The sequence below is a fragment of the Manihot esculenta genome, chromosome 9 (genome assembly GCF_001659605.2).
Source record: "Manihot esculenta cultivar AM560-2 chromosome 9, M.esculenta_v8, whole genome shotgun sequence".
Lineage (NCBI taxonomy): Eukaryota > Viridiplantae > Streptophyta > Magnoliopsida > Malpighiales > Euphorbiaceae > Manihot > Manihot esculenta.
In genome coordinates, this window is record NC_035169.2 from 31,712,455 (window position 1) to 31,739,361 (window position 26,907).

The 26,907-nt window shown below is 33.3% G+C and overlaps 2 protein-coding genes and 1 long non-coding RNA gene across 4 annotated transcripts; 2 read left to right on the forward strand and 1 right to left on the reverse strand.

Annotated features, from left to right (window-relative positions):
- Positions 1–4,498: 4,498 nt before the first annotated feature.
- Positions 4,499–15,607, reverse strand: LOC122724668. The gene is made up of 4 exons (XR_006352116.1): positions 15,294–15,607; positions 15,030–15,172; positions 5,511–6,328; positions 4,499–4,752 (listed from the first exon to the last, which is right to left on the reverse strand). It is a non-coding gene; the product is annotated as an uncharacterized LOC122724668 (long non-coding RNA).
- A 231-nt stretch (positions 15,608–15,838) lies between these two features.
- On the forward strand, positions 15,839–17,677 carry LOC110622119 (G-type lectin S-receptor-like serine/threonine-protein kinase SD2-5). 2 transcript variants are annotated; one of them, XM_043960353.1, is made up of 3 exons: positions 15,839–16,051; positions 16,156–16,429; positions 16,517–17,677. In XM_043960353.1, the coding sequence occupies exons 1-3, from the start codon at positions 16,029–16,031 to the stop codon at positions 17,510–17,512; spliced, it is 1,293 nt and encodes a 430-aa protein (XP_043816288.1). In that variant the 5' UTR covers positions 15,839–16,028; the 3' UTR covers positions 17,513–17,677. The 2 variants fall into 2 exon arrangements, with proteins under 2 accessions (XP_043816288.1, XP_021622217.1); XM_021766525.2 differs by having other exon boundaries at positions 15,839–16,429.
- Positions 17,678–25,474: 7,797 nt separating this feature from the next.
- LOC110623579 lies at positions 25,475–26,564 on the forward strand. Its single transcript, XM_021768573.2, has 4 exons — positions 25,475–25,629; positions 25,825–25,956; positions 26,067–26,240; positions 26,345–26,564. The coding sequence occupies exons 1-4, from the start codon at positions 25,558–25,560 to the stop codon at positions 26,441–26,443; spliced, it is 477 nt and encodes a 158-aa protein (XP_021624265.1). The 5' UTR covers positions 25,475–25,557; the 3' UTR covers positions 26,444–26,564.
- The last annotated feature ends 343 nt before the right edge of the window (positions 26,565–26,907 follow it).

A 26,907-nucleotide genomic window follows, 5' to 3' on the forward strand; every position in this document is an offset into this window, starting at 1 on the left:
TAGAGGTTTAGACAGGTACTTGACAAATATTTTTGTCAAATTATTTTATGTAAGGGTTTGATTTTGAATGATTGTAAATTTTTATTAAATTTTAAAATTAATATTTTTATTAGATGGATTCGTCGTAATATTATCGTAACTGTTTATATTTTGGCTAAAAAATTTATGAGTATAATCATCTCTCTATTTGAAACGATATGTCTTTTTGTTTAATGAAAGTAATTCTTATAAATGAGATATTTATTTTGCAGCTAAAATAAAAACAACAAAATTATATACATTAAAAAAAAAAAAATTTACATACTCCGTGTGGAGGAGAGTTGTTCTACACCCATAAAGAGTGGGAGACGATTAACGCACAGCTAAAAATAAAAAAATAAAATTTTAGAAAAAAAACTCTTACAGTGTGATCTTATATTCCTGATTAAAAACCGAATGAATCAAGATGTATCTTCCTAATTGTATTTTAGAATAAAATATTTTATAAATTGTAAATCCATAATTTCAAACTATATTAATTAAATTTGAAATATTCAATCAGTTTAAAGCTGTCTGTCGAATGTAGAATATTAAGTTCTATTTTTTTTTTCAAAAGAAAAACAATAATTTACTTTGTTTTTACTTAAATTAATTTTTATTTAATTTACATTAATTTACTTTTGTTTTGTTGATTTAATTTAATGTACTTTTCTTAATTTAATTCAAAAATAAATTAATTCGTTATTTGTTTTATTTTAATTGAAAGTTTTCTATAACATGTGTAATTAATGTTTAATCTATTTTTTATTTAATTGTTTTTTACACCATCCTAAGTCACTTTTCAAACGAGTGATAAACTGCTTTCTAGGCTTAAACTGTTCAATTTCAAATCATGATTAAACTATTTCAAACTGAATTACAAACCATAACCAGTACTTCCTAAATCATTCTACAAACCATCCTCCATTGATCTTTAATTATTTCACTTTGTAGTTTTATCCGGTTAAAAAAGATTTTGTTTTTTATTTAATTTAATCAAGTTTCACGTAAATTTTTTATTTTTTAAATAAGATTTTATGGGATAAATATATTTTATTAAAAATAAAAAGAAATACGATGCATAAAAATTACGATGACAGAAATTAATTGCCTTCACGCTACAGGAACTGAGCTTTCAGCCTAGTATTGTCAAAATCCGTCATGTAGCGGCACTTGGGTTGTCTATCTCATTGGGACTTTATTGTTATTATTAGATAAAAAAAAAATTAAAAAAGTTCTTATAGTTTTCCATAATTAATCACTTAAATTCTATGTTACGAAACCATAATACAAAAGGTCTATTACTGGATCAAATTAACAAAATATTATTTTTCATTATAAAAGTCTAAAGATTCTCTCAATATATGGAGATATAGGCATAGATTGAGATTTATGATAGCTTTGTAGAGTCATGTTCTCTCGCTTCTATCCTTATCATGTTTGAAGGATTCCGTCCCATATATAGTTATCCGTGTTAAACATGGAGAGAAGGTATTTAATTAATTAAGTACTTATAAATAAAATATTTGAGGCTCATCATAATTGGGTATTATAAATAATTTATATTTTCTTTAAAATTTAATAAATAATTTTATTAAAAAGGTGATAACATATAAAATATGTGTCTTTTATAATTTAAGACACATATATATTTTTATATAAACGGTTAATTCAGATAAGAGTTCAGATAGAAATGATTTAGAAACTTTTTAAATTTATTTAAACTCTTTCGACTCTATAATTTAAATTGGTTACCGTTCGTTATTAGTATTTCACTTACACTTATTAAAGTATAAAAATCCTTCTAAAAGGACATATTGTACGTGTATTTGACAGGAATGAGAATATATATTCGAAAATTTCACTTTTCCCTACAACTCTAACTTTAACTCATATGAAAGATGAGAAACCCAACTCTAATACTCTCATTTACTAAGCTAAACTCATTAATTAACACCGTATATTCTCAAGCCATTCTACATGTCACAATCACCCGAACTCACCATCATCACAAGGGACCATTGAGAATCTAAGGATGGATCCCATGGGAGTGCTGACACCGTAAACAAGCATTAATGCAAGATGGTGGTGCTTTTAATTTGTTGGTGTCCATTCACCCTCCAAGTTCCTCAATCCTCAGATATATTGACGAATGACTCAGATCAACAATTGCCCACATCACCCCCTCATCCCCTTATTATTATTCTTATTATTTATTTATTTTTTCATTGAATTAGTTATCATGATGTTCACTCTCATTTCATAAAATATATCTAGCCACTTTTAAATCTATTATCTTAAATTTTCAGCATTCATTTAAGTAAATTATTTATGAAAAGTATTTTTTATAAAAAGAAATTTAATTTTATTGTTGGATTGAAACTTTAAAAAATAAATATAAATAAAATTATATATAAAGTTTAGTAACTTTAACTTTAGTTATTTACTAGATGTAATATAAAAAATGATTTAATTAGCATGTTGATATTCATTTACTGGTCATTCTAAGTTAAAATATTATTTTTTTTTAATTTAAAAAGCTAATTTTTATAATTATACATATATATGGTCAGGGAAGAAGGTTATCAATAATAATAATAATAATAATAATAATAATAAAGATGGTGCTGATAATTATGCGGCATAAATTTTGGATATATTTTTTTATAAATTAAATTGAATATTTTTTTTTTCAAATTATATGAAATTTTAAGAAAAATGTCATTTTAAGAGTTTTAAAATATTATAATACATATTTTTTATCATATTAAAATTTTATTTATATTTTATCCGTTTTTTATATAGACAAATGAATGTTGTCAAAAATTAGGGATAGATGAAAGCTAAATGTTGAGTTTTATGTATCTAACCATCTTTTGAAGCTAGCTACTTGCTAAACCTCGTCTATGCTATTTTTTTTTTAAATATCAATTAAATATTGTTAGGGGAAGGCATAAAGAATAAATAAAAAAAAGATCCAATGCAATGCAATGCAAATTAATATGTGGTCATGGTTTAGAGTCAGCATAGCAATAATGGTAATGAACAAATTAATCAAGTATGATTAGAAACCCTAATTATAAACACTCACTTGCTATCAATAAAAAGAAAGAAAGAAAGAAAGAAAAAAAGCATCTTTCAACATCACATGTCGATTTAGATGATGACATGTAATTGTATTATGTGTTTGCTGTGTTGGATTTCCACATCTCTTTTGTCTCGTAGCTTTTGTTGATGCACTAAACAAGGCTTCTCGTATTAGCTTTCCCTTTAGAGGACACCATTTTTTAAGATGGATGAATCAATTTATGCCAATTCCAGTTGGCATTTTCAAAGGGAGTTTGTGAAATGGACTCTGTCGTTTTCCATCATATTTTTCAGAATTTCGAGTCTCGTCAGTTTTTCTTGAGTTCGTTCAATTAATTTTTTTTTAATATTATAATAAAGTTATAACTTAAAAAAAGTAGCCCATATGCTAATGGACTTATGATTTGACATTGATTATTAGTTCTTGTATTTCATGTGTCTTCTTCTAATAGATGTCTCATTCAATTAATTTTTTAAATATTTATAGTAAAATTATGCCCACATTCTCGTCGACTTATAATTTAATTAAAATAAATTAAAAAATAATAATAAATTTACAGATTAAATTATAAAAAAATAATTACTAAATTAAATTACTTAAATTTATTAATTATTTAAAATATTAATAATAAAATTAATAATTATTTATCAATAAAAATTTATAGCTATATTTTCAACATGTGTTATATCTTGTTATTGTAATTTTCTGTTTCTTAATACAATTTGCAGCTTTATAATGTAATTTAATGTTAGAGGCAGAGTTTCAGAGAATTTTTTTTCATTAAAAATTAAAAAAAAACAAAACAAAACAATTTGATGGATACACGTAAATGGGTTTCTTTTTCTTTTTTAATTGTGAAAAATCGAACTTGATCTCTCAAATTTAGCACACCCATTTATTAATAATATTTTAATCTATTTTTTAAAATAGAGAAATTAAATAATAATATTTTAAAAAATATATTATTAATAAAATTTTAATTCTGTGGGCAGTATTTATTTTTAAAATTGAGATGTCTCAATATCAAACTCTAATGGAAACTAATTGTAAAAGATAAAATAATAGAAGAAATAAAAATAGAGAGGATTGATAATTGAAGATGAAGATGGCTGGACCCTAACTACCAGACAACGTGCAAATGCAATGATGCAGAGCATCTTATCTGATCAACTTCGTCGATGTATGGCATACGTGGCCTGGGAATTTAATGCTTTGTTTAGTCATTGCATCTAAAACAAAACATCTAAATTAAACGTTGGTATTTTTCCATCAATTGATCTAAATTTAATCTTTTAAATATTTACAAATTAAAGAAAATAAGGCTCAAACAAACAGCCCAAAGCTTACGAACATAAAGTCCATGCCCAAACACAAAAAACCTAGCAAGCATGATTAAGGAAAGATTTGGAGCCACCTCTAGTTCAACCGGCCACCAGAAGGTATTAATTAAAAATAAGAAATAAATTTAAAATTAAAGATAAAAGAAAATAAAAAGAATTTTTAATGGTTAATTAAGTAATTTTAATACATTTTTCTCTGCTTTGTCTACATCCCTTTGATCCTCATACAGGAATTTTGCAGTCACCAACAGAGATGGACACGACACATAATCCTTTGCAGAGACTTCCTGTGCTTTGATCACGATCCTACAAGAGTTTAGCTAAAGGTGACTGGAAAATTACTAGCTAGGCATTTCTTAAGTTCGCCAACAATCCACTTAAGGCATGAATATATAGTAAAGATTTGTTACATTCAGTGTCCATCAGCACTTACAATTGCAAAAGGGCAGTTCAAATAATGCTAGAGCATCTGCCCATGTTTCTCCTTTATGAGGTTAACCAATGAAATAAAACACCTACCTATGGCTGAACATTAGTTGGTTCAGTATCGAACCAAACTTATAAAATTACTGAATTTATCGAAAACGAAAATTGAACAAACCATAAAAAGGGTATAACCAAAGGAAAATGAAGTTAAATATTTCAGTTTGGTGCAGTGTAGTTAATCATTTTTAGGTATATATTCAAAAGGACCAAAACTACATAATTCACATTTCACACAATTTTCCCATGTTCAAAAATAACTAGAAATTGATCTAAATTTGTAAAACTAAGAGTTTGAGATAAACATAATGAAAATTTTCAACAACTAAACAATTCCAACAAAATTGTTACACAAAACGAAAAATAAATAAATTCCAGCAAACTGCAGATTCAGACTATAAAATAAACAAATGACTAGTTGAGGCCTTACATTCCAGAAACTATTTATCATGACAAGCAAAGACAACTATAAATGATATATCCAGGAATGCATCATTTATGTAAGCCAGGAACAAAAAAAACCTGGAAGACAAAATACTCAATACGAAGGATATTGCAACAAAGGATAGATTTGTACATACCTGATGGAGCCATGTTATGAGATCCAGAAAATAGAGTTTATAGTGGTTGTGTGAGCTTAGCCGGAGAGGAAGATGTTCTCTTCTCTTATCCTTTTTCTTTTGTCTGCTAATGACGTCTAACGGTCTCTCTGCTACAGTGTTACCCGTCTCTGTCACTCGGCTCCGTACGTACAGACGTGTCAGACCCCTCTCCACATCAGACCGCCATTTAATTCCTCGACGCACATGCGGGCAAGGCTGCGAAGTGACTGTGCCAGCTGCTTTCCTTCACGTAACATCACTGGACTGGATCATTTCTCACTCGTCTTGGGTTTGCGACCGACCCAGCCTGTCCCGCATCTGAGTTGGTCTTGGGCTTGCGACCGACCCGGCCTGCCCCGCATATCTGGGCTGAGGCTTAAGATGCCGAAGACGCTAAAAGAAGACTTCATGGGCTTTGGGACAGCATTGTTCTCTTGGGTCCGGTCTCGTCCAGGTAGATGAGGTCCGGCGGTCATCGGATTGTATAAAATTCACAATACACATATTAGGAGACTTCATGAGAATTTCTTTTTCACAATTGCTTAATTTGCATTCTGTTCTAATAAGCGTGTGTGCGTCTTGAATTACTCTTTTAACCAGTAGATTAAAGTCAAAAGGCATACCAGGCACTTACAACCATCAAACAGCAGTAGACCTTCGTATTTTCTTGTCTCAGGATTGCAGTTCAGACTGAAACACATAATTTTTAGATGAAGTTTTGCTCCATCTCGGTAACAAAGCCCATAAAATCACCCAGGGCCCAGACCAAGTTCTCAGTAAGTCTTCACTATTATCACCTGAAAAGTTATGATGGAAATCAAACAGATGACAATTAGCAGTGATGGCAAGCAATCTACGGGCAGGCAAATTTCAATATGCAATAAGAAAAGGTGAGGAGACCCAAGTCATGCTGGGGAGTCCATCCAATGGCTAAGTTAGATTTCAAGTTCGTTAATGATGAATAATATAGGATTTTAGAGCTCATATATATATAGGTGTTCTTGAAATCTAGCATAGTTTTATTGAACCAATCTTTCCTTAAGTCCAACCTTGTATTGGTTGGACAACTCTATCCCATGTGGTTGTCCCTATAAACAAAGAATATATCCTTAAGTCATAGCTTTGTGCAAGTTTATACTCAGTACCTGGGATGCTGTGTTTCTATTCAAATAACTAGGTTGTCTTCGTGATAGAGCCAAATTTAGACCCATTTTTCATATTAATATTTATGTTAATTTACACATTTTCTACCTAATTTTGTGGTTTTAACCTTATTTTGCAGAAAATGGAGTAAAATGGTAATTTGGCAAAAATGGCCTTAAATCTGCCCAAAAGAAAGCAAAATGGCACAAGCATGGTTTGCCCAAACCAAAGTTGAAGCTGAAATGGATGAGGAACAATCTGCTGTTTGACCAGACTGTTTGCCCAAACAGACTGGGCAAACAGACCAGTAGGGCAGAAGCAGAGCACAGACAACTGGAAAACCAGACTGTTTGCCCGAGCTGTTTGCCCAAACAACCCGGGCAAACAGCACCAGCAACCAGCAGACAGTAAATTGCGGGAAAATCAAAATTCAAATGCTCAAGAAGTGTTTTTCCTCCCAAACACGTGTGGACAGCTCAGCAAACCCTAGAGACACCTCAGCACTCAATCCCACATATTTAGGAAGATAAATCTCATCAAAATACAATTATCTTCCAAGAATTCAACTCCAATTGGGAAAATGAGTCCCAACTCAACAAGGAAACCCTAGGACAGCCTCTTCAGCTATAAAAGGGCATGCAAACCAGAAGATCAATCATCTTTGGATCATCCTGGGATCAAGAATACCTGCGACAGAAGCACCACAACAGCTGCGCCCTTGTGCCAGCCCTTCTTCTTCCTTTTTCTTGTTTTCTTTCTTTTATTTTTGTGTTAGTTTCAGCCATGAGTGGCTGAAACCCTTTTTCTAGTTGAAGAATAAGGTGAAACTTTGGTTGTTTATGGATTGGGAGATCTGAACCTTCATGTTATTCTTTTATTAATTAGTATTTATGCAATTTTGTGCTTAATTTATTGTTGCTTTGTTGTTTTGATCAAATTGGCCACTTGATTCTTGATTGCAAAGTAATTCTTTGTTAGTTTGGATAGTTTGAAGTCCGTAATTGCTTGAATTATTCAAACACAAGTAACCCTTGGTGTAAAAACCTAGGAAATTGCATAATCTAGCAATATCACCATACGTTTGGGTAGCTAGAATTAGGTCTCTCTTTTTCTTAATGCAATTAACAGTTGTTAGATGCCAAAGGCCCAAGGACGTTCCTTGGCAACTTGTTAATTAGTGATTAATTAGAGGACGTTCCCTAAATAATCTATGCTTAAGGAGGGATATGGTTGGTGAGAAGCGTCTTCCACCTCCATAACTAATTTATTGAGTTAAATAAGAGAATATAAGTTTCAATGATCAATCCCAACAACTAAAGTGGATCTAACTCTTCAACTAGACCTTGCTCATTATTGAATTTCTCTACTTTAATTATTTGCTTTTCTCGATTGCTTTCAATATTAGTTTAGTTTATCAAACCTCAAAACCCCCATTTTACTTTTATTGTTTGTTTCTTTACTTGGTCTTGACAAGGAAAATAAGTAAGTATCAATTCCCTGTGGATTCGACCCTATTGCCACTATCTGCAAGTTTATTGTTGATTGTTTAATAGGTTTATTTTTGACGGCTTCGACAACCGCTTATCAAAAATTGGCGCCGTTGCCGGGGAATTGATTTAACTTATTTGTTTTTCTTTCATGATCAGATCTGGACTCAAGAAACTGATTCATGGATGAGGTAAGTATATTTATTCTCACTGCTCGACTTTCTGAACTAACCTCTGTTGTGAGAAGTTATGTCATAGGTCAAGCTCAACAACTTCAGCAGTCTCGGCCATGTGGGATTTGCGCATACGTAGGACACCCAACTGATCAATGTCCTACACTTTATGAGGATTACCAGCAAGTACATGCCTTTGGAGGATTCAATAGCCAGCCAAGACATGATCCCTACCTTGATACCTACAATCCATGTTGGAGGGACCACCCAAATTATGACTATGCAAGGGCTAACTACTACCAAAACTATCAAGCCCAAGCAACACCTCAAAACTCCCATATGGAACTTGAAGAGATAGTGAGGAGGTTGGAAATTTCTGGGAAAAATCTCCAACAGCAAGTGGATCAAGCGGTCAACGCAATGAACGCGCACATATTAAGAAGAGAGGAATATCTTCAAGATCTATGGGACGATGACGAAGGTTCCCAAGAAACAGACCGAGCTGCTGAATCTAGCTGCAAAATTGTTGAATCAGCCGCTGTCCAAACAACACTTGTTGAAGCTCCTGCCATCAAAGAGACAGCAATACATACTGCTGATGCTGAAAATATTGCAGCACCTGCTGTAAAAAGATTCAGACTCTGCTGCTGTCCAAAAATCAGCAGCTACTGAAATTGCCCCAACCAAGCCTGAACCTGCTGAAACTTCCACAATTACACCAGAAATTGCTGAACCCACTGCTGTCCATAAATCAACAATTGCAGAAATTGCCCCAACTGAACCTGAAGTTACTGCACTTGCTGAATCAGCAACATACATCACAGTACCAGCATCTGCCAAAGCACAGTTTGCAACCCCAGCTGCTGTCCAAAAACCAGCAACTGCTGTGTTTGCCCAAACACCTACTGATGTGGATCAAAATGGTGTACTAACCAATGATTTTTGTAGGGAGGACAACCAAGAAGATGAAAGAAGCCAAGTAGAGCTGAAACGGACATCAATGAACTGCTGCATGCAGAGGACAGATTGTTGTTTGCCCAAACAGCCTGGGCAAACAAGCAGACAGGAGGTAGAACAGGCAGATTACTGTTTGACAGAATGCAGACTAGCCAAGTCAATCCAGCAAGAAGAACTATGTTTGCCCAAACCAGTTGGGCAAACAGCTCCAGCAGAACACTGTTCACCTGAAAAACCAGCAGAGGAAAAGAAGGTAGAATCTTGTTTGCCCGAACAGCAGCCAGCAAAGGAGCATGAGGAAAGTTGCTGTTTGCCCAAACAACAGGGAGAAGGAGAATCCAGCTTTTCCAAATAGCAAGCCAAGGCAGAAACTTATTTGCCCAAACAAGCTATGCAGATTGTACAAGAAGATTGCTGTTTGCCCAAACAGCAAGGTAAGGTAGAATTTGTTTTGCCTGAATTCAATATCAAATTGCAGCCACCTATGGAGAAATATGAATTGGAGTTCGAAGTGATGCCCAATCATCTCAAATATGCACACATAAGGACTAGAGGCACACCTCATCTGAAAGAGGAGAAGCTAATCATGTTACTTTATGAGTACATGAAAGAAATAGGATGGATTGTGATCAAATCAAAAGGCACGCTACACTTTTTACTTAATGCAGTTGGAACCATTTTCCCTCCTCCAATTACTTGAGCCTTGATCAAGTCAAGAAAGTCTAGCCCACGACTTTAAACTAAGGCGCTACTGGGAGGCAACCCAGCGGAGACATGCCCAATCAAGGAAGATTTTCTGGACGAAAAAAAAAAGGGTAATTTACGATTTAGTCCCTGGATATTGCCATTATTAACAAGTCAGTCCCTGTATTTTCAGAAACCTATTAAAACGTCCTTATGTTTTCTCTCCGTCAACGAAATAGTCCTTCTGTCTATTTTTGCCGTTAAAAATATAGTAAAAGACTAAATTACCCCCAATTATTTTTCTCCTCCTCCTCCTTCCTTTTCTTCTTCATTAATTCTTCTTCCTTTTGCTTCTTCTTCTTCAGCTTCTTCTCCTTTTTCTTCTTCAGCTTCTGCTTCTTCTTCTTCAGCTTCTGTTTTTTCTCCTTCTTCTTCTGCTTCTTCTCCTTTTTCTTCTTTTGCTTCTTTTTCTTCTTTTTCTTCTTTATCTTCTTCTTCTTCTTCTTCTCATTCTTCTCCTTCTTCTTCTTCTTTTTCTTCTTTCTCTCCTTTCTCTCCTTCTTCTTCTTCTTCTTCTCCTTCTTCTTCTTTTTCTTCTTTCTCTTCTTCTTCTTCTTCTTCTTCTTCTTCTTCTTCTTTTTCGGAGGAGGAGGAGGAGGAGGAGGAGGAGGAGGAGGAGGAGGAGGAGGAGGAAGAGGAAAGAAAAGATAGGGACTATTTTGTTGATAAAAAGAAACAATAAGGATGTTTTAATAGATCTGAGAAAAGATAGGGACTATTTCGTTGACAAAAAGAAACAATAAGGACGTTTTAATATATTTCTAAAAATATAGGGAGAGACGATTTCGTTGACAGAAAGAAACGATGAGGAGGGACTATTTCGTTGACTTAAATAAACGACAAGGATGTTTTAATAGATGTGAGAAAAGATAGGGACTATTTCATTGATGGAAAAAAATAATAAGGACGTTTTAATAGATATGAAAAAAGATAAAAATATTTTAATAGATTTTTGAAAATGTAAGGACTAACTTGTTAATAATTACAATATACAAGGACTAAATAAATGGTTTTATTTGAGGGTAAAATTAGATTTTAAAAATTTTCTCTCTCCTCCTTTATCTAATTTTAACGGAAAATAGGACGGAAGGACTATTTCGTTGACGGAAATAAAACATAAGGACGTTTTAATAGGTTTCTGAAAATACAGGGACTGACTTATTAATAATGGCAATACCCAGGGACTAAATCGTAAATTACCCAAAAAAAAAAAAACACAGAGATATGTGACTGTTTGCCCAAACAGCATGGGCAAACAACCAGAGATGCAGGAACCAGAGGAGTTAACCCATTTCCAGATTTTAGCTGTTTTGTAGGTAAAGACTGGATGACCAAACTGTTTGCCCAAACACACTGGGCAAACAGCAGAGAAGACTACCAGGGCACACTGTTTGCCCACGCAAGCTGGGCAAACAACCACAGCAGTCCACCATATCAGCAGACCACACCCCAGATCACTGTCCGACCAGCTTGTTTGCCCGCGCAACTGGGCAAACAACAGGCCAGTACAAGAGAAGACTTCCAGACAGCACCACAAAATCACTGTTCGACCAAGCTGTTTGCCCAAACAGACTGGGCAAACAACCAAGGCAGCAGAAGCGACAAAGAAGAAAACTTAAACAGGGCAGTACCTTCTTCCTCTATATTCAATATTCTATTATGCCCTTTCAATGACAAATCTTCTTCTTCTCAAAACTTCTTGCTGCTGCACAAAATGGGCAGCACCTTTTGCATTTTTCTGTTGTCCCACTGCATGACAGCATGTTTGGGCATCACACAAACAGCACCAGCGGGTCAATCAGCAGCATACTAAGTTGTTTGCCCATGCAAGCTGGGCAAACAACTGCAGCAGATCAGCGGGCAGCCTATATCAGCAGGCCTACCAGCAGATAAGACCAGCAGGCCTACCAGCCAGCAGGCCAACCACCAGTGCAACAACCAGTACCAGCACCAGCACACATCTGCACACAGACGCACCTAAAGCCAGCTGTTTGCCCAAACAAAACTGGGCAAACAACCATACCAGGGAAGTATCAGTTTTTCACTTGAACTTTAATTTTTCCATACATTGAGGACAATGCATGAGCTAGGTGTGGGGGTGCATATCTCTGAATTTTGATGCTTCATGCATACTTTTTGATTCCTCTTAATTTCTTTTAAGCTTTAATTTTCAATTAGCACACATTAGGTTAATTTTTTTTTTTCATTTTTAGTTATTTTTGCTTTCAACTCACACACATTCACATAGCCACAGTATTTTCTTTTTACTGTTTTGATATGCTTTACTCAAACACATAGGCTATGGTGAATGAGTTTTCTTCTCATGACCCCATTGATGTGATGACCCTTTAAACCTAAGTTGAATCAATTGTAGTGAGTTGTATTCATTTTTGAAAATTTCCTTTTGAATTGAATCTTTGAGCTTGCCATGGTGAAAAATATATTGATGACCCTCATTAGAGAGAATAAATCGAAAGTTGTGTGAATGAACTAAATACGACTTATTTTGGCAATTGGTGTTGATTTGCCCCAATCATAAAGAAAAAGAAAAAGAAAATTCAGTAAAGGCAAAGACCTCAAAAGCACAAAGTAAAAACTGTTCCAATGGTCAAAGACTATGAACAGAGCTAGTAGCCACTTGGACAAGTGACCAACTGAGTAACTGGGGGTGGGTATCATAAATATGTACCTTCACGTCAAAAGGTTGGTGACTTTTTCAAGCAAGAATAAAAGTGCAAAAGCTGAATAAAAGAGTAAAGTGCTTCAAGAAAAGGGCAAATCACTCTGAAAGCTAAAAATAGTCTAAAAATAAACAAACATATGCATGATACCTCTCTTGAGGAAAATAAATACTAACCATGGTAGGTAAAGGGAGACAAGAAAAAGAGGAAAGTAACCTTGCTGCATACACTCTTCACTACAATGCTTCAAAGTAGGAGTCTAGGGTATGAGCTTAAGTGGAAATAAGGATCAAATAGTAAAGAAAGCTTGTTTCACTAGGTCTATTTGCTTGAGGACAAGCAAAGGATTAGGTGTGGGGGTATTTGATAGAGCCAAATTTAGACCCATTTTCCATATTAATATTTATGTTAATTTACACATTTTCTACCTAATTTTGTGGTTTTAACCTTATTTTGCAGAAAATGGAGTAAAATGGTAATTTGGCAAAAATGGCCTTAAATCTGCCCAAAAGAGAGCAAAATGGCACAAGCATGGTTTGCCCAAACCAAAGTTGAAGCTGAAATGGAAGAGGAACAATCTGCTGTTTGACCAGACTGTTTGCCCAAACAGACTGGGCAAACAGACCAGCAGGGCAGAAGCAGAGCACAGACAACTGGAAAACCAGACTGTTTGCCCGAGCTGTTTGCCCAAACAACCCGGGCAAACAGCACCAGCAACCAGCAGACAGTAAATTGCGGGAAAATCAAAATTCAAATGCTCAAGAAGTGTTTTTCCTCCCAAACACGTGTGGACAGCTCAGCAAACCCTAGAGACACCTCAGCACTCAATCCCACATATTTAGGAAGATAAATCTCATCAAAATACAATTATCTTCCAAGAATTCAACTCCAATTGGGAAAAGGAGTCCCAACTCAACAAGGAAACCCTAGGGCAACCTCTTCAGCTATAAAAGGGCATGCAAACCAGCAGATCAATCATCTTTGGATCATCCTGGGATCAAGAATACCTGCGACAGAAGCACCACAGCAGCTGCGCCCTTGTGCCAGCCCTTCTTCTTCCTTTTTCTTGTTTTCTTTCTTTTATTTTTGTGTTAGTTTCAGCCATGAGTGGCTGAAACCCTTTTTCTAGTTGAAGAATAAGGTGAAACTTTGGTTGTTTATGGATTGGGAGATCTGAACCTTCATGTTATTCTTTTATTAATTAGTATTTATGCAATTTTGTGCTTAATTTATTGTTGCTTTGTTGTTTTGATCAAATTGGCCACTTGATTCTTGATTGCAAAGTAATTCTTTGTTAGTTTGGATAGTTTAAAGTCCGTAATTGCTTGAATTATTCAAACACAAGTAACCCTTGGTGTAAAAACCTAGGAAATTGCATAATCTAGCAATATCACCATACGTTTGGGTAGTTAGAATTAGGTCTCTCTTTTTCTTAATGCAATTAACAGTTGTTAGATGCCAAAGGCCCAAGGACGTTCCTTGGCAACTTGTTAATTAGTGATTAATTAGAGGACGTTCCCTAAATAATCTATGCTTAAGGAGGGATATGGTTGGTGAGAAGCGTCTTCCACCTCCATAACTAATTTATTGAGTTAAATAAGAGAATATAAGTTTCAATGATCAATCCCAACAACTAAAGTGGATCTAACTCTTCAACTAGACCTTGCTCATTATTGAATTTCTCTACTTTAATTATTTGCTTTTCTCGATTGATTTCAATATTAGTTTAGTTTATCAAACCTCAAAACCCCCATTTTACTTTTATTGTTTGTTTCTTTATTTAGTCTTGACAAAGAAAATAAGTAAGTATCAATTCCCTGTGGATTCGACCCTATTGCCACTATCTGCAAGTTTATTGTTGATTGTTTAATAGGTTTATTTTTTACGGCTTCGACAATCGCTATCACTTCGGCTACTCATCTATTCAATTGCTCAGTTGTTCGGATGCTCGGCCATTTGCTTAGGTTGTCATCACTTATCAAGAAGTAAAAATAAGAAATGATCATAATAGAACCCTCCAAAATTATATGTAATATTCTCAACGCCTAATGAATAGGTAACATCAATTAAGTACACTGATTTTAAATGTTCTACTTGCAAAGAAGCTAAAGGTGAATGTGCACTCAATCTCATCAGTCCACTGGTTTATAAGGAGAAGCACCAAATTGACAAGATGTTCATATACACCTTATCCAAAACAAGGGTCTCATTAGACTTCTCACTGTAAGTAGTATCACATGTATTCAATTGAATATCATACATAGAATAGTAATTTCAACTCCCAGTTATAACTTGCAAAATTAAAAGTAGAACCTGGCAATTGTGGAGATGTAATGCTTTAGCAGAACCATCCCAGGTCGCAAAGTTCCTCGTCTAGTCCCTTGAATGTGCACTCTAACATTTTCTGGTCTTTCTCATCCTTTTCATGCAAGGGAGCTTCTAAGACACAGAGATTTCTGCTTTTGGGATTGAAAAATATCAAATAGTTTAACCATCCGCAAATCCTCATTTACATGGCACTTGAAATAGCTTCGGGGAGGATTGGAACTTTTAGCAGAGAAAATTTGCAGTGATTACCTGTACAATTTGCCATGGGAAAGATCCCAGTTTTTTATTGAATTAATATCCACCAGGGCTTGAACCTCGATCTATGCCTTCATGGAACATCTCAAAGCGATGGGTCTGAAATATCTCCCGGAGATGGACGGTAAAGCGGAAGCCGAAGGGCAAATGACTGAATTTTCTAATTAAAGAAGTGCAATGCAACGGCAGAATGCTAGATGCCTCCATTAAAACGACAATCAGGAGTAGCCGTTTATGAAATTGGGCAAAAATCCATATTTAGTTCAATGCGTCAAGCACACATCAGAAAAACTTTCATAATCCCAGGAGAAGGCCGGCCTGCGTCATTGTGTAAAAATGGAAGCAATCAATTGGCCAAACAAAATGGAAGATGAGGCGATGACCCACTTAATAATCCGTTTTTCCAAATTCCAAATTTCATCATTAACACAGCCTCTCGCATGACAGCCTGTGGCCCTACGCCCAACACCCTCTTTAAGTGCTTTTATTTTAATGGTTATCAAAGCTAGGCAATGCAATAGAGTACCCAAATTAACAATCTTTCCTCGTCATTATTTCAACAGCAGCACCACTACATTAACCCAAATGAAAGCTGATACCCTTTTTTGTATTGTGGGATGGAACGTGCCAACTTTTGTCCCTCACTCACTTTCTACCCACCAGATTCTCTGATTTTTCCTAGAAAATAATCAAAACCCAGTAGTGAAGTCAAAGTTACAGTAGTGCTGAATGCTTTTAATTTTGTTATGGAGGTGTGTATCCTCTGTTTTCTTCTTCTTTTGTTTGCTTATGCCCATTGCAAATCAGATATTCACCTTGGTTACAGAGTTACCCTTGCTATTCCTGTTGAGTACAGTATGGGATTTATTGGGAGAGCTTTTTTGATGGAGACGAATCAAATGGAACCCAATTTTAAAGCTGCATTGAGTGTGGAACCAATTGATGGGAAATATTCGTGTTCCTTGGAGGTTTTTCTTGGGGATGTGAAGGTGTGGAATTCTGGCCATTATTCTCCATTTTTCACGTCTGAAAGGTGCGTGCTTGAGCTAACGAAGCAAGGGGATTTGCAGTTGAAGGGAGCCAAAGAAATGGTGGGTTGGCGAACTGGGACTTCTGGACAAGGTGTGGAGGTAATATACTTACGTAGGCTGCCCCAAAATTCCATAAACAAATTAAAGATCCATGAGATTAATCATTCTCTGTCTTCTTTGGTACAGATTTTACAGATACTAGGAACTGGAAATCTTGTCCTGGTGGATGCCCTGAACTTTATAAAGTGGCAGAGCTTCAATTTTCCAACCAACGTGATGCTATGGGGACAGAGGCTAAATGTGGCCACTCGCTTGACTTCTTTCCCCAGCAACTCGAGTTCCTTCTATTCATTTGAAATTCAACACGAAAAGATTGCTCTCTACTTGAATTCAGGTGATTGGAACTATTCTTACTGGGAATTTAAGCCTTCCATGAATAGAAACATCAACTATGTTGAATTAGGCTCACGAGGGCTAGAGTTATTCAATGATAAACATCACAAAATGGCGCAGATTTCATTGTCGAAAAAGATTCAACATCCCCTGAGATTTTTAGCCCTGGGGAACAAAACAGGAAACTTGGGTCTCTATTTTTTCTCGCCTGACAAACAAAGATTTGAGGCAGCATTTCAAGCGCTAAACACCACATGTGATCTTCCTTTATCCTGTAAACCTTATTCTATTTGTACATTCGACAGTACTTGTTCATGCATCCAATTACTCACAAAAGAAAATGGGATGGGTTCTGATTGTAAAAATGATTTCTCCGGTGGCTTCTGTGGAAGAGATAAGGTAGAAATGCTGGAACTATATGGAATTAGCAGCGTTCTAAGGGCTGCATCTATAGAACTTAACACCAGCAAGGAAGATTGTGCAAAATTTTGCCTGGGAAACTGTAAATGTGTTGCTGCATTGTACTCTGACGAGTTAAGAGAATGCTACATCTATGGAGTAGTGATGGGTGTCAAACAAGTGGAGAGGGGAAGAGGATGGACTTTCATGGTGAAGATTCAGAAAGGAAGCCATTTTGATGGTGGGAATTCTGGATTGAAGAAATGGGTTGTGGCTTTGGTGGGAGTAATTGATGGTTTGGTGATTTTGCTTGTGTTGGGTGGGCTTTCTTATTATCTGATTCGAAAGAGAAGAAAGAACATTAGCAGCATTACTGATAACACCAGCTAGAACTGCCTGTGGACTGTGATTCTGAGTTTTTGTCATGAGAATTGCAATTTTTTACCTTTTATTTTCCTTTATACATTTATACCCTTATTTAAAGAGGCAAGGATTAGATCTTCGACAGGCTGAATGAATTTTCCAAGTGTAATGAAATCGCTTTCATTTTTTTTTCCTTCTCGCGAGAATTCATACACAGAATTGGATTTTTTTTTTTGAAGTCAGCTTTTAGAAATTTTTGAAATGTTCTTTGTTACTATTGGTATTATCTATGAAACTGTTTGCTCTTTATTTTTCTCATCACTATATTTGGGAGAAAGTCTTGAAAATTAAAAAAAAATAAAATTATACGGGATTGAATTGAAAATCATGATTTTTTATAGATTATATGACATTCTAGAATTAGAAGTTTGGATGTGAAATGTAAGTTGGATTCTGGCCCAATGCATAGAGACTGTTCCATTTTCATTTGGGCTTTTAAGTCTCTTTGCAGTTGCAGTTTTCAATTCAAGGATCTAAACTCCATATTTTGGGTTTTAATTATACAATTATACAAAGCCTAGACAGGTTTTAAAAACGCCAGCATTCTATATTTTCTCCTTTAGTTCTGTCCCAAAAGTTTTTGGGGTTCTCTGACGTTGATCTGAGGAGCTGGTGACTGGGGATGGCTCGAGCAATAGTGGCGGGGGCGGGGGCTGGGGCTGGGCTCGTTACATGATGGGAGAACTAAAGATTTTCTTGTTTCGAATTAAAGGTTTCATTTTTTAATTAAAAAAAAATATTTTAAAAAAATTTATAATTATTCATAAATTTATAAGATCAACAAGAAAACATCATCTTAGATGTGGTTGAAAAAATAATTTGGAAATGTCTTGTTATTTTGGTGTTTTTTAACTAAATTTTTTAAATTATTTTTTATATTTTCTAAATAGTATTTTAAAAGAAAAATACGTAAAAGGGTTTCCAATTTGACAAAATAAAAAAAAAATTAAATCACTAAATTTTGGAAAATCAATTATTTTATATATATAATTCATTTATAAAAAAAATTCAAAAATAAATGAACATACAAATATTAAAACACACCAATATGGCATTATAAATTGTTTTAAATTTAAGATATTTTAATTATTAGTTTTTTTTCACATTATTTTAATCGATTGATTCGGATTTGAGTAACTTAATTTTGAAATAATGTCTAAAAGGGGAAGTCTGTTTAAATCTAATTTGTATGGATATAAAGAACAAAATTAAAATGAACCTATAATAAAAAAATATTAAACTTTATGTATTTCAAATTAAAGAAGAAAAAATTTATTTAAATCGATTATATAGATTTATAATATAAAATGATAGTGAAAGTTATATGAAATTTAATGTATTTAGGTTACAAATATATATATAGAAATCTGATTTAAGAAAAAATTCAAAACACTAATATTTTGTATTTGGAGTGAATAATATTTAGTTGAAATTAAAAAAATAAGTTAAATTAAATTAATTTAAAAATTTAGTGGAATTTTTATTTATATCGGTTTAATTTTTTATTTTAAAATTTTTAATTATTTTAGTTGGATTTAATTTTAATAAAAAAATTAAATCGATTAATAATAATAATATATTATTTTTTAAAATATGAAGAAATTAGAATAATTAAAATTAAAATATTTTGATTAAATTTTTAAAATATTAAAAATAAAATAAAATTTTAATTAACTAAATTAAATTAAATCAATTTAATTTAATTTTTATTTAAAATTAATTTAATTTTTATAAATATTAAAATTTTAATTTTTAATTTATTTATTTTATTTAATTTTAAATTTAATTGCGTTAGTATAGAATAGACATCACTCAAATTATTCTCGGGAAATGCAACACTTAAGGTGATTTTATAAAAAAAAGAAAATAAATTAGTCACATGTTCTCATCCTCTTTTTCCATTCCCAGCGCCAAACAAAACCCAATGATGACATTCTCATTGCTGCTAAATACCTAGAAAATTAGTGGGTATGCTATCGTTTCATCCCACGGTCTTTGAATTTTTGCACCGTGTTTGGATGGAGGGGATAAGGAATTTGAAAAGAAAATAATTTAATATATTTTCCATTTAATCTGTGGTTGGTGTGAAGAATAAAATTCAGAGAGGAAAGTAATTTTTAAATTATACAGTAATTAAATTTTAAATTCCACCCATATTTTATTTTCAAGTTGAAAAATAAGTGCAAGGAAAATGTTAAAAATTATAAAAATATTTCTGATTCTTTTTAAATATATAGAAACAGAATTACAACTTTATTATCCAAAAAGCAACGTTACTTTCGATAATTTCTGTTTATATCCAAATAAAGAAAAAAAACATATATTTTTTCCCTTCTTATCTTAATAATCTTTTATTTTCATAACATATTTTTTTCTTTCTCCATCCAAACAGAGTGTTAATGCTATATTAGAGTTTATAGCTTCATCATGCTACGTGGCATGCATCATATCATAATTTTGTCAATTTTTTGCTAGCCTGTGTTTGGGGTAAGTGGTTGTGATTAATTAATCAAAAGAAAAATTTTAATGGTATTAAATTATATAAAGCGATTAATATTTTTATAAATGAGATCTATTATAATTTTATTTTTTAATTAATTGAGTATATATTTGAGCATAAAAATCTAACCATATATCTAGTTGGAAATAACAATACTAATAGAAAAGGTCCTACGTGTGATACTCAGGATGAAAAAAGAGAGTGGTTCAATCTTCAATCTGGTGGTGCTATCATGCAGTTTCGTTTCTTTCGCCTGTGGATTTTGCTGGCTGCATCCCACATGTGAGGAATTCGGACAAGGACACGCCATCAGATTTAACTCTTACTCCTCATATCAATGCTCTGTTTTTCGATGTGAAAAAAAAAAAAAAAAGAAATAGACTCCAATTTAAATTATATGTATATAAAAATTGACTTATCATATTATTTGATTAAATTAATAATTAAAAAAATATAAAAGCAAAATTTTACTGGGTTGGTTCATTTTCACAACCAGAACCTAGCCCGTGAACCTTAATGTCATAAATCTCATGTCAGAACAAAGGATGGCATGTTTGGCTGGACCCCAGCCACTCACTCAACTCTCAGTTGTCAATTTGTCTCACACCCCCATTAGACCCACCATTCTTATAGCCATTCGCGTTACTGTTGCAGCCACCTTCAATGAAAACCACCATTTCTGTAACTGCTCATGTCCTGAGCGCGCAGACAATACAAAGAGTAGGGATGATATTGGAGCAAGTTTTGTAGATATTCGATCTATTCGAATTTTAATAGAACGGATTTGATTTTAAAATTATTTTAAAAATAACACGTTAATTAATGGGATTGAGCAAAATAAAAAAAAGAAAAGAATTATTTGGACTAATGTGTATGAGATTTTGTTGCATTGTGCAGATAATTGATGTGTGGCTGGGCATGCATTTTTGTTGGGACATATAATAATAATAATGATTTAGCTAGGGTGGTGGACATTGGCTGAAACGCGGCATTTCATGGCCCCATGAATATATATGAAAAATGGAAAAAATATGAAAGATTTTAATTATTTTTAGGGTTTTGGAGCACTGTTTAAAAGAAATACAAATTGTAAACTTCAATGTCGACAAATATAGATAGCTGTCAAGAGATTGCATTGCATGCGAGGCTTTGTTTGGGAGCATGGTTTTGCCTTGGCTTCATATATATCACAAGTGCTCTTCATTAATTTTTTAAAATTAATATATAATAATAATAATAATAATTAATAATAAAAAGCTGTCTTTGTAGGGTTAATGGGAACCCTATGCACTTTACATTTGGAAAGTCACCTTTTTAACCTCTGAACTTATCCTACAAAATTATCAGACTTTTGTCAATGCCTCCTGAAAACTGACCCCTCTCTTCCAATGTGAATTTTGTCTCTGCTTGCTGCTCTTCTGCTATACTCCTCTCTGCAACCGTAATGATCTTTTTACTTGTTTTCTCTATATACCCACAAATAATGATATATATATATATATATATATATATATATAATCAATGAACATTAGCTTAATGATTATCTTCAATTTCAAAAGTTTCAAATTCCAAATATGTAAGGCATAAGAGTTTCTCTTTGATTTATGAGTAAATTTTACTCATTGAACTTGTAAAAAAACGTTAAAAGAGTTGAATTAATATTAATATTAATATTTTAACTCAATTAAAATACTAAATACCGTCCTAAATAGTCTTAGGAAAAGGCTATTTGGGAGTTCAATGGGATGAAAAGAAATGAAAAAGGAGAGAAAAGAAAGAGTGATAAAACCATCTTTCCGGGAATGTTAGCAAGAAAGTTTTTTTATATGATGAGTTAGACAAAGGCAATTCATTGCGCAGACTTCTTTTCTCGAGGTTTTTGTATATGATTACCTACCATGGATGGATTGCTTACCTTTTTAAACTTCTTTTAAGGCATTGGAATCTCATTTGCAATCAAAAGTTTGGAAAAAATAAATAAAAGAAAGTAGGTTTTGTCACGAGACAGTTTTCCAAATTTAGCACTATTTGTATTCATATTGGTATTCTCTGATTTGACATTTTCCCCCCTCATTTTGAACATAGAAATTTATAATGTATGATTGGACATTTAATCACAGGAATGGGCAACGGCAAAAATTTTTATATACCCAAATTTGACTCAATTGATATTTTTAATAGGGTAATATATTTAATTTTATATATTTTCAGCTATAATTTTATTATTTAAAACTTTAATACTTCCATAATGCATAGAAATTGTATATTTTATTATATAATATATTATGTTTAATAGATTATTTATATAAATAAATTTCAAAAATTAATATCCAATATATAAAACTTAAATTCCATCCCACTCACTATAGATATTAATAACTAAAATTGAGCAATGCATACACCACCTAATTAATAATAATTTTAATAAATATTTATTTTATTAATAAAAATTAAATTAAAAAAATATTGAATTATTTATTTCAATACATAATAATATGCTTGATTACCGCCAGATTTCTTACACTCAGGAGTGAGACTGGATCCTAAAGAAAAATACAAGTCTAAAGCCCATTAGGACTATTTTCAAGTAGATCGATTCAATACCGCAAGTTTTAGTTTGGATACATGGGTCAGACCGGATAGCTTACAGGCGCGAGCCCAATAGAAAATAACCTAGTCCGGCGATATGACATTAGAGAGAATAGTGGGTCCAGTCACTTTGAAGTCTTAACAGCACGCACGCTGGAGGAAATTAAAAGGCCGTTGGTATGAAGGGGTACTCTGACGCGTCCGTACGTATGGATCTGAGTGACAAAAACATGTGATACTATAACAAAGAGGCGGTTAGACGTCAGTGACATACAAAAGAAAAATGATAAAAGAGAAACAATGTGATTTTCCTCGACCGAGTTTACACACCCACAGAAAACGTTATTTTCGGATCTCATAACATTTGATTTTAATTTTTACTCTTAGCTAATATTGGCATTAAATCATTATGGTCTTTTATATTTTGAATATTATAACAAGAATGGTCAAGTCTGGCTTCTAACCCGTAATATTGTGATACAAAAAGCATTAATCCCTGGAACATTTCGTCAGCTATTAAATTATAAATTAATTTTCTCTAAGCACCCTAGGAAGACAATCAAATCGTAAGAGGAATCATAGACTTCGCATGCTTTCAAATCTTTAATTATATTAATTATCTGTTTAATCAAAGGCTTTTTGACACTGAAATCATCTAGAAAAAAAAAAAATACGAACTCTCTAATTTCAATTAAAACTTCTAGTGGAAAAAAAAAAAAATGCAATTAGTTCTTCCTGGCGTGTAAAATTGAAATAGCTTAATTTTTGTTTTTATAATTGCAATCTTAACTCATCATTCTGACGATAAGCACAAAGTCACCCATCAATTGACAGAAGCTTATTATCAATTATTATTCTAAATGTGGTGTCGCAGAAAGACTTTTGAAATTTCTTTGAGCAAGACAACAAAATCGAATCAAAGTTCCATTACAAGTTTGACAAGGATATTGGATCATGACATCAATCAAGGAATTTTAATTCCAAGGGCACGTGCTACTGATTATTCTTTAATTAGCTTGCTTAATTAGAAGACTAATCTATGTATATTAAACATATGCAATTATGATTATGACTGAATTAAACCAAAATTAAGTGAATAAATACAATGCAAATTATAGCGAAGAAGACTCTTTGTCGCTAAAAAGCCTAATAGAGAGGAGCAAGAGACAAAAGACTGAGGGCAGCTGGTTGTGTAAGAATGTGGGTTAATGGCCACAAACATGTGAATTGGTGGGTACGTTGTGTTTTGTCTGCATGGAATGGAGACCCCATTATCTCTATTATGAGGATGAAACATTGATTAATCTCTCTGAGTATATAAGTTCATTAATTTTAGGAGTCAAAGTCTTATGCATACACACACATGTATGAGTTCGAACAAATTTTGTGTAGTACTGGTGGTGCATACCATATGCTCAAGTCCTAGCAGACACTTGTACTCAACAATAAGAGACCTGCCCATATAGCAGCAGCTGCTGCTGCGGCTCAGGCTTGGTTTGTTTCAGTTTTAGTTTCAGGGTATGGCCAGCCTATCTAGCTGTACTGCTTCATAGCTGATAGCTGGTTGCAATTTTTTTATAAGGATACGTTGATTTTAAAGTAACAGCATTGTCAGATGTATATATGAAAATCAGGAATTCTCAAATTATTTGAATTAGAAAATTCAGTTATTTTCTTCTTCTGAAATATAAAATGTACTTTTTTTTTTCTCTAGGTTCTCAAAGATATTGGACTGATGGGTTACTTGGGAGGAATAGTTTAATGCAATATTTGAAAGGCATAAAGAAGTAGTTGAGAAGTGATATGAAGGAAGTTTACGCCCATAATTTTGGAAGAAGAGAAGAGAAGTGAAGAGAAGAGAAGCACGTGCAATAGAGGAGAGAGATAGTTTAATGTTGTACGCGTAATAAAGCAAAGGAATCTGCTCGTGATCGGAGACATGAAAGATAGAGATGTAAAGGCATCGAAAGCAGCGAAGGATGCGTCAAAGTATGTTTAGCTGTCAATCCCTCCAAACACTTCTCACGGGGAAAGTTTTTTCTTTTATATTATCTCCAAAAGTTCTTTTGCAAATTGATTTATACATTCAATTCAATCAATAGATAATTAAACTTTAATTTATATTCTTTTATAAATTTTATCATACTTTAAATAAGATCAATATTTCATTCTCTCTCGATCATCCTCCACTTCTCTTCCATTCTTGTTTTTTTTCTTGTGCAAGTTATCTCAATCTTCCCTCTAAATAATCCCATACACTCACTTTGCTGATGCTTGCTCTTTATTAAGCAGTTTTACAAATGACATTACTACTTTTTTTTATTCAAAGTTTATTTTTAATAATAGCTATTGAGTTAATTAGATGCAATAAAATTCATTCTAGCTATCCATGACCAAGTTGAATATTTCACATAATAATAGAAATAGAGTCAATGAAGAAACTAATAATAAAGGAAAGATTATTAGAATAGCTGATGTAATGGAATTTGTACTTCCAAAGTTGCTATACAAATGTGAACATATAGAAATAAATTTTAATTAATCATGACGGATGTTGGTGATCCAGAAATTTTGCAATATATTCTTGTTGCTGATGGATATATTAATTAGAAAAATGAATTATAAAATTGTGTGGGAAAATGGGTACTCATGGAGGAAACAAACAAGCAATCATTCTCTCACCTTCTGCTTTTACAGAAAATTTTTGCACGCACTTAGTGTATAAATTGATTTATACACCTAATTAATAAAAAGTTAAAATTTTAAATTATCTATCAGAATTACATTGGACGGGTGTATTTGCGTGGAAGAATTTCGCTTGGCTTTATATATAAAACCACCCTCTTGTGCACTTGTGGTGAGAAATAAGATAGGGCAGCTGGGTTTATATAGCTAAAGATAAAGAGAGTCACGAACATCAAACATGACTTCTAGGAAGCAAAAGAAGGCTGCTTTACTATATGACAAGCTCCGTGATGTTACCAACTCCACTTCTGTAAATAACCCATCACCCCCAAACATTCTTTTCTTTTTCCCCTTTTTGCTCATAATCTTTCTTCTGCAAACTGTAAATCTTGAGTTCTTGCAACATGTTTTGATGATCATGATACTGAAAGACAACCGATGGGTGTGCTTTTTTTTTTTTTTGAATTTTCTATGTTGTCTTCCTGAAAGTTTGTGATTTTGGCAGATGAATAAAACCTCAATCATTGTAGATGCTACTAAATATATAGAAGAGTTGAAGGGAAAAGTGGAAAGGCTGAACAAAGAGATAGGAACTTCTCAAGCAGCTGCAACTTCCCAAAATAATCAATTACCTATAGTGAGAAATACAAATTTTGTTGTCTTGTTCCTTTTCTTTCTTCTTCTTTTTTATTTCTACTAATTATATGTCAACTGATGATGCAAGTCCTTCTTCTTTCTATATTTCAGCATGTTACAGTGGAAACCCTAGAAAAAGGTTTCCTTATTAACGTTTTGTCAGAGAAGAATTGCCCTGGTTTGCTTGTTTCAATACTAGAAGCCTTTGAACAACTGGGCCTTGATGTGCTTGATGCTAGGGTTTCATGTGAAGACAATTTTCGTCTGGAAGCAGTAGGAGGAGAAGTAAGAAAATTGCCTTGTTTCTTTGTCTTAAAGGACAGTATTAATTAGAATGAAATAGAGTATCAAATTAATTCTATTGAAGAAGCCATTCTGAATTCTTGCAGTACCAAGGGGAGGCTGACAGCTTAGATGCCCAGGTGGTGAAACAGGCAGTGGTGCAGGCTATCAACAATTGGACAGAAAGTAATGATGATCAAGATTGACCCAAATTTCATATTTTGAGCCAATGAGAAATGAATTTTATATCTCTATTTGATTCCATGAAAATGTTTATATATGGCGTCACTTGAGCAGCCATCAATCTACATGCATATTCTAAGCTTATACTTGAGGTGTCACCAATTAATTTTGATTAGCCTCCTCAATCTCTTCTTCTCCAACCTTCGTCATCAATTTAATCTCTAGTGCTTTTTCTTCGGAGGACTTTCCTAATCCTGATTACGAGATTCCTCCGTTCCCCCTCGCCAGCATCCGAAGCAATCACCATCTCAAGACGCCGCCCACCACCGCCACCTTCACTGATGCCCACCAACTTTACCATCATAAATATTTAAAAATTATAAAACAAATGAATAGGATAGGATTAATTTAATTTAGAATAAATAATTCTAAACACGCATTTAGTTTTAACTCTAACACGATTCACAGTCTGGTTAGTTTTCCATCA

What these genes read in the sequence shown, in the direction of transcription:
- LOC110622119 (XM_021766525.2), top strand. Translation starts at nt 16,046, where the DNA reads ATGGAGGTGTGTATCCTCTGTTTTCTTCTTCTTTTGTTTGCTTATGCC. An exon ending in CTTCTGGACAAGGTGTGGAG is followed by an intron (nt 16,430 to 16,516) that starts GTAATATACTTA and finishes TCTTTGGTACAG; the next exon opens with ATTTTACAGATACTAGGAAC.
- LOC110623579 (XM_021768573.2), top strand. Translation starts at nt 25,558, where the DNA reads ATGACTTCTAGGAAGCAAAAGAAGGCTGCTTTACTATATGACAAGCTC. An exon ending in ATGTTACCAACTCCACTTCT is followed by an intron (nt 25,630 to 25,824) that starts GTAAATAACCCA and finishes TGATTTTGGCAG; the next exon opens with ATGAATAAAACCTCAATCAT. An exon ending in TGGAAGCAGTAGGAGGAGAA is followed by an intron (nt 26,241 to 26,344) that starts GTAAGAAAATTG and finishes GAATTCTTGCAG; the next exon opens with TACCAAGGGGAGGCTGACAG.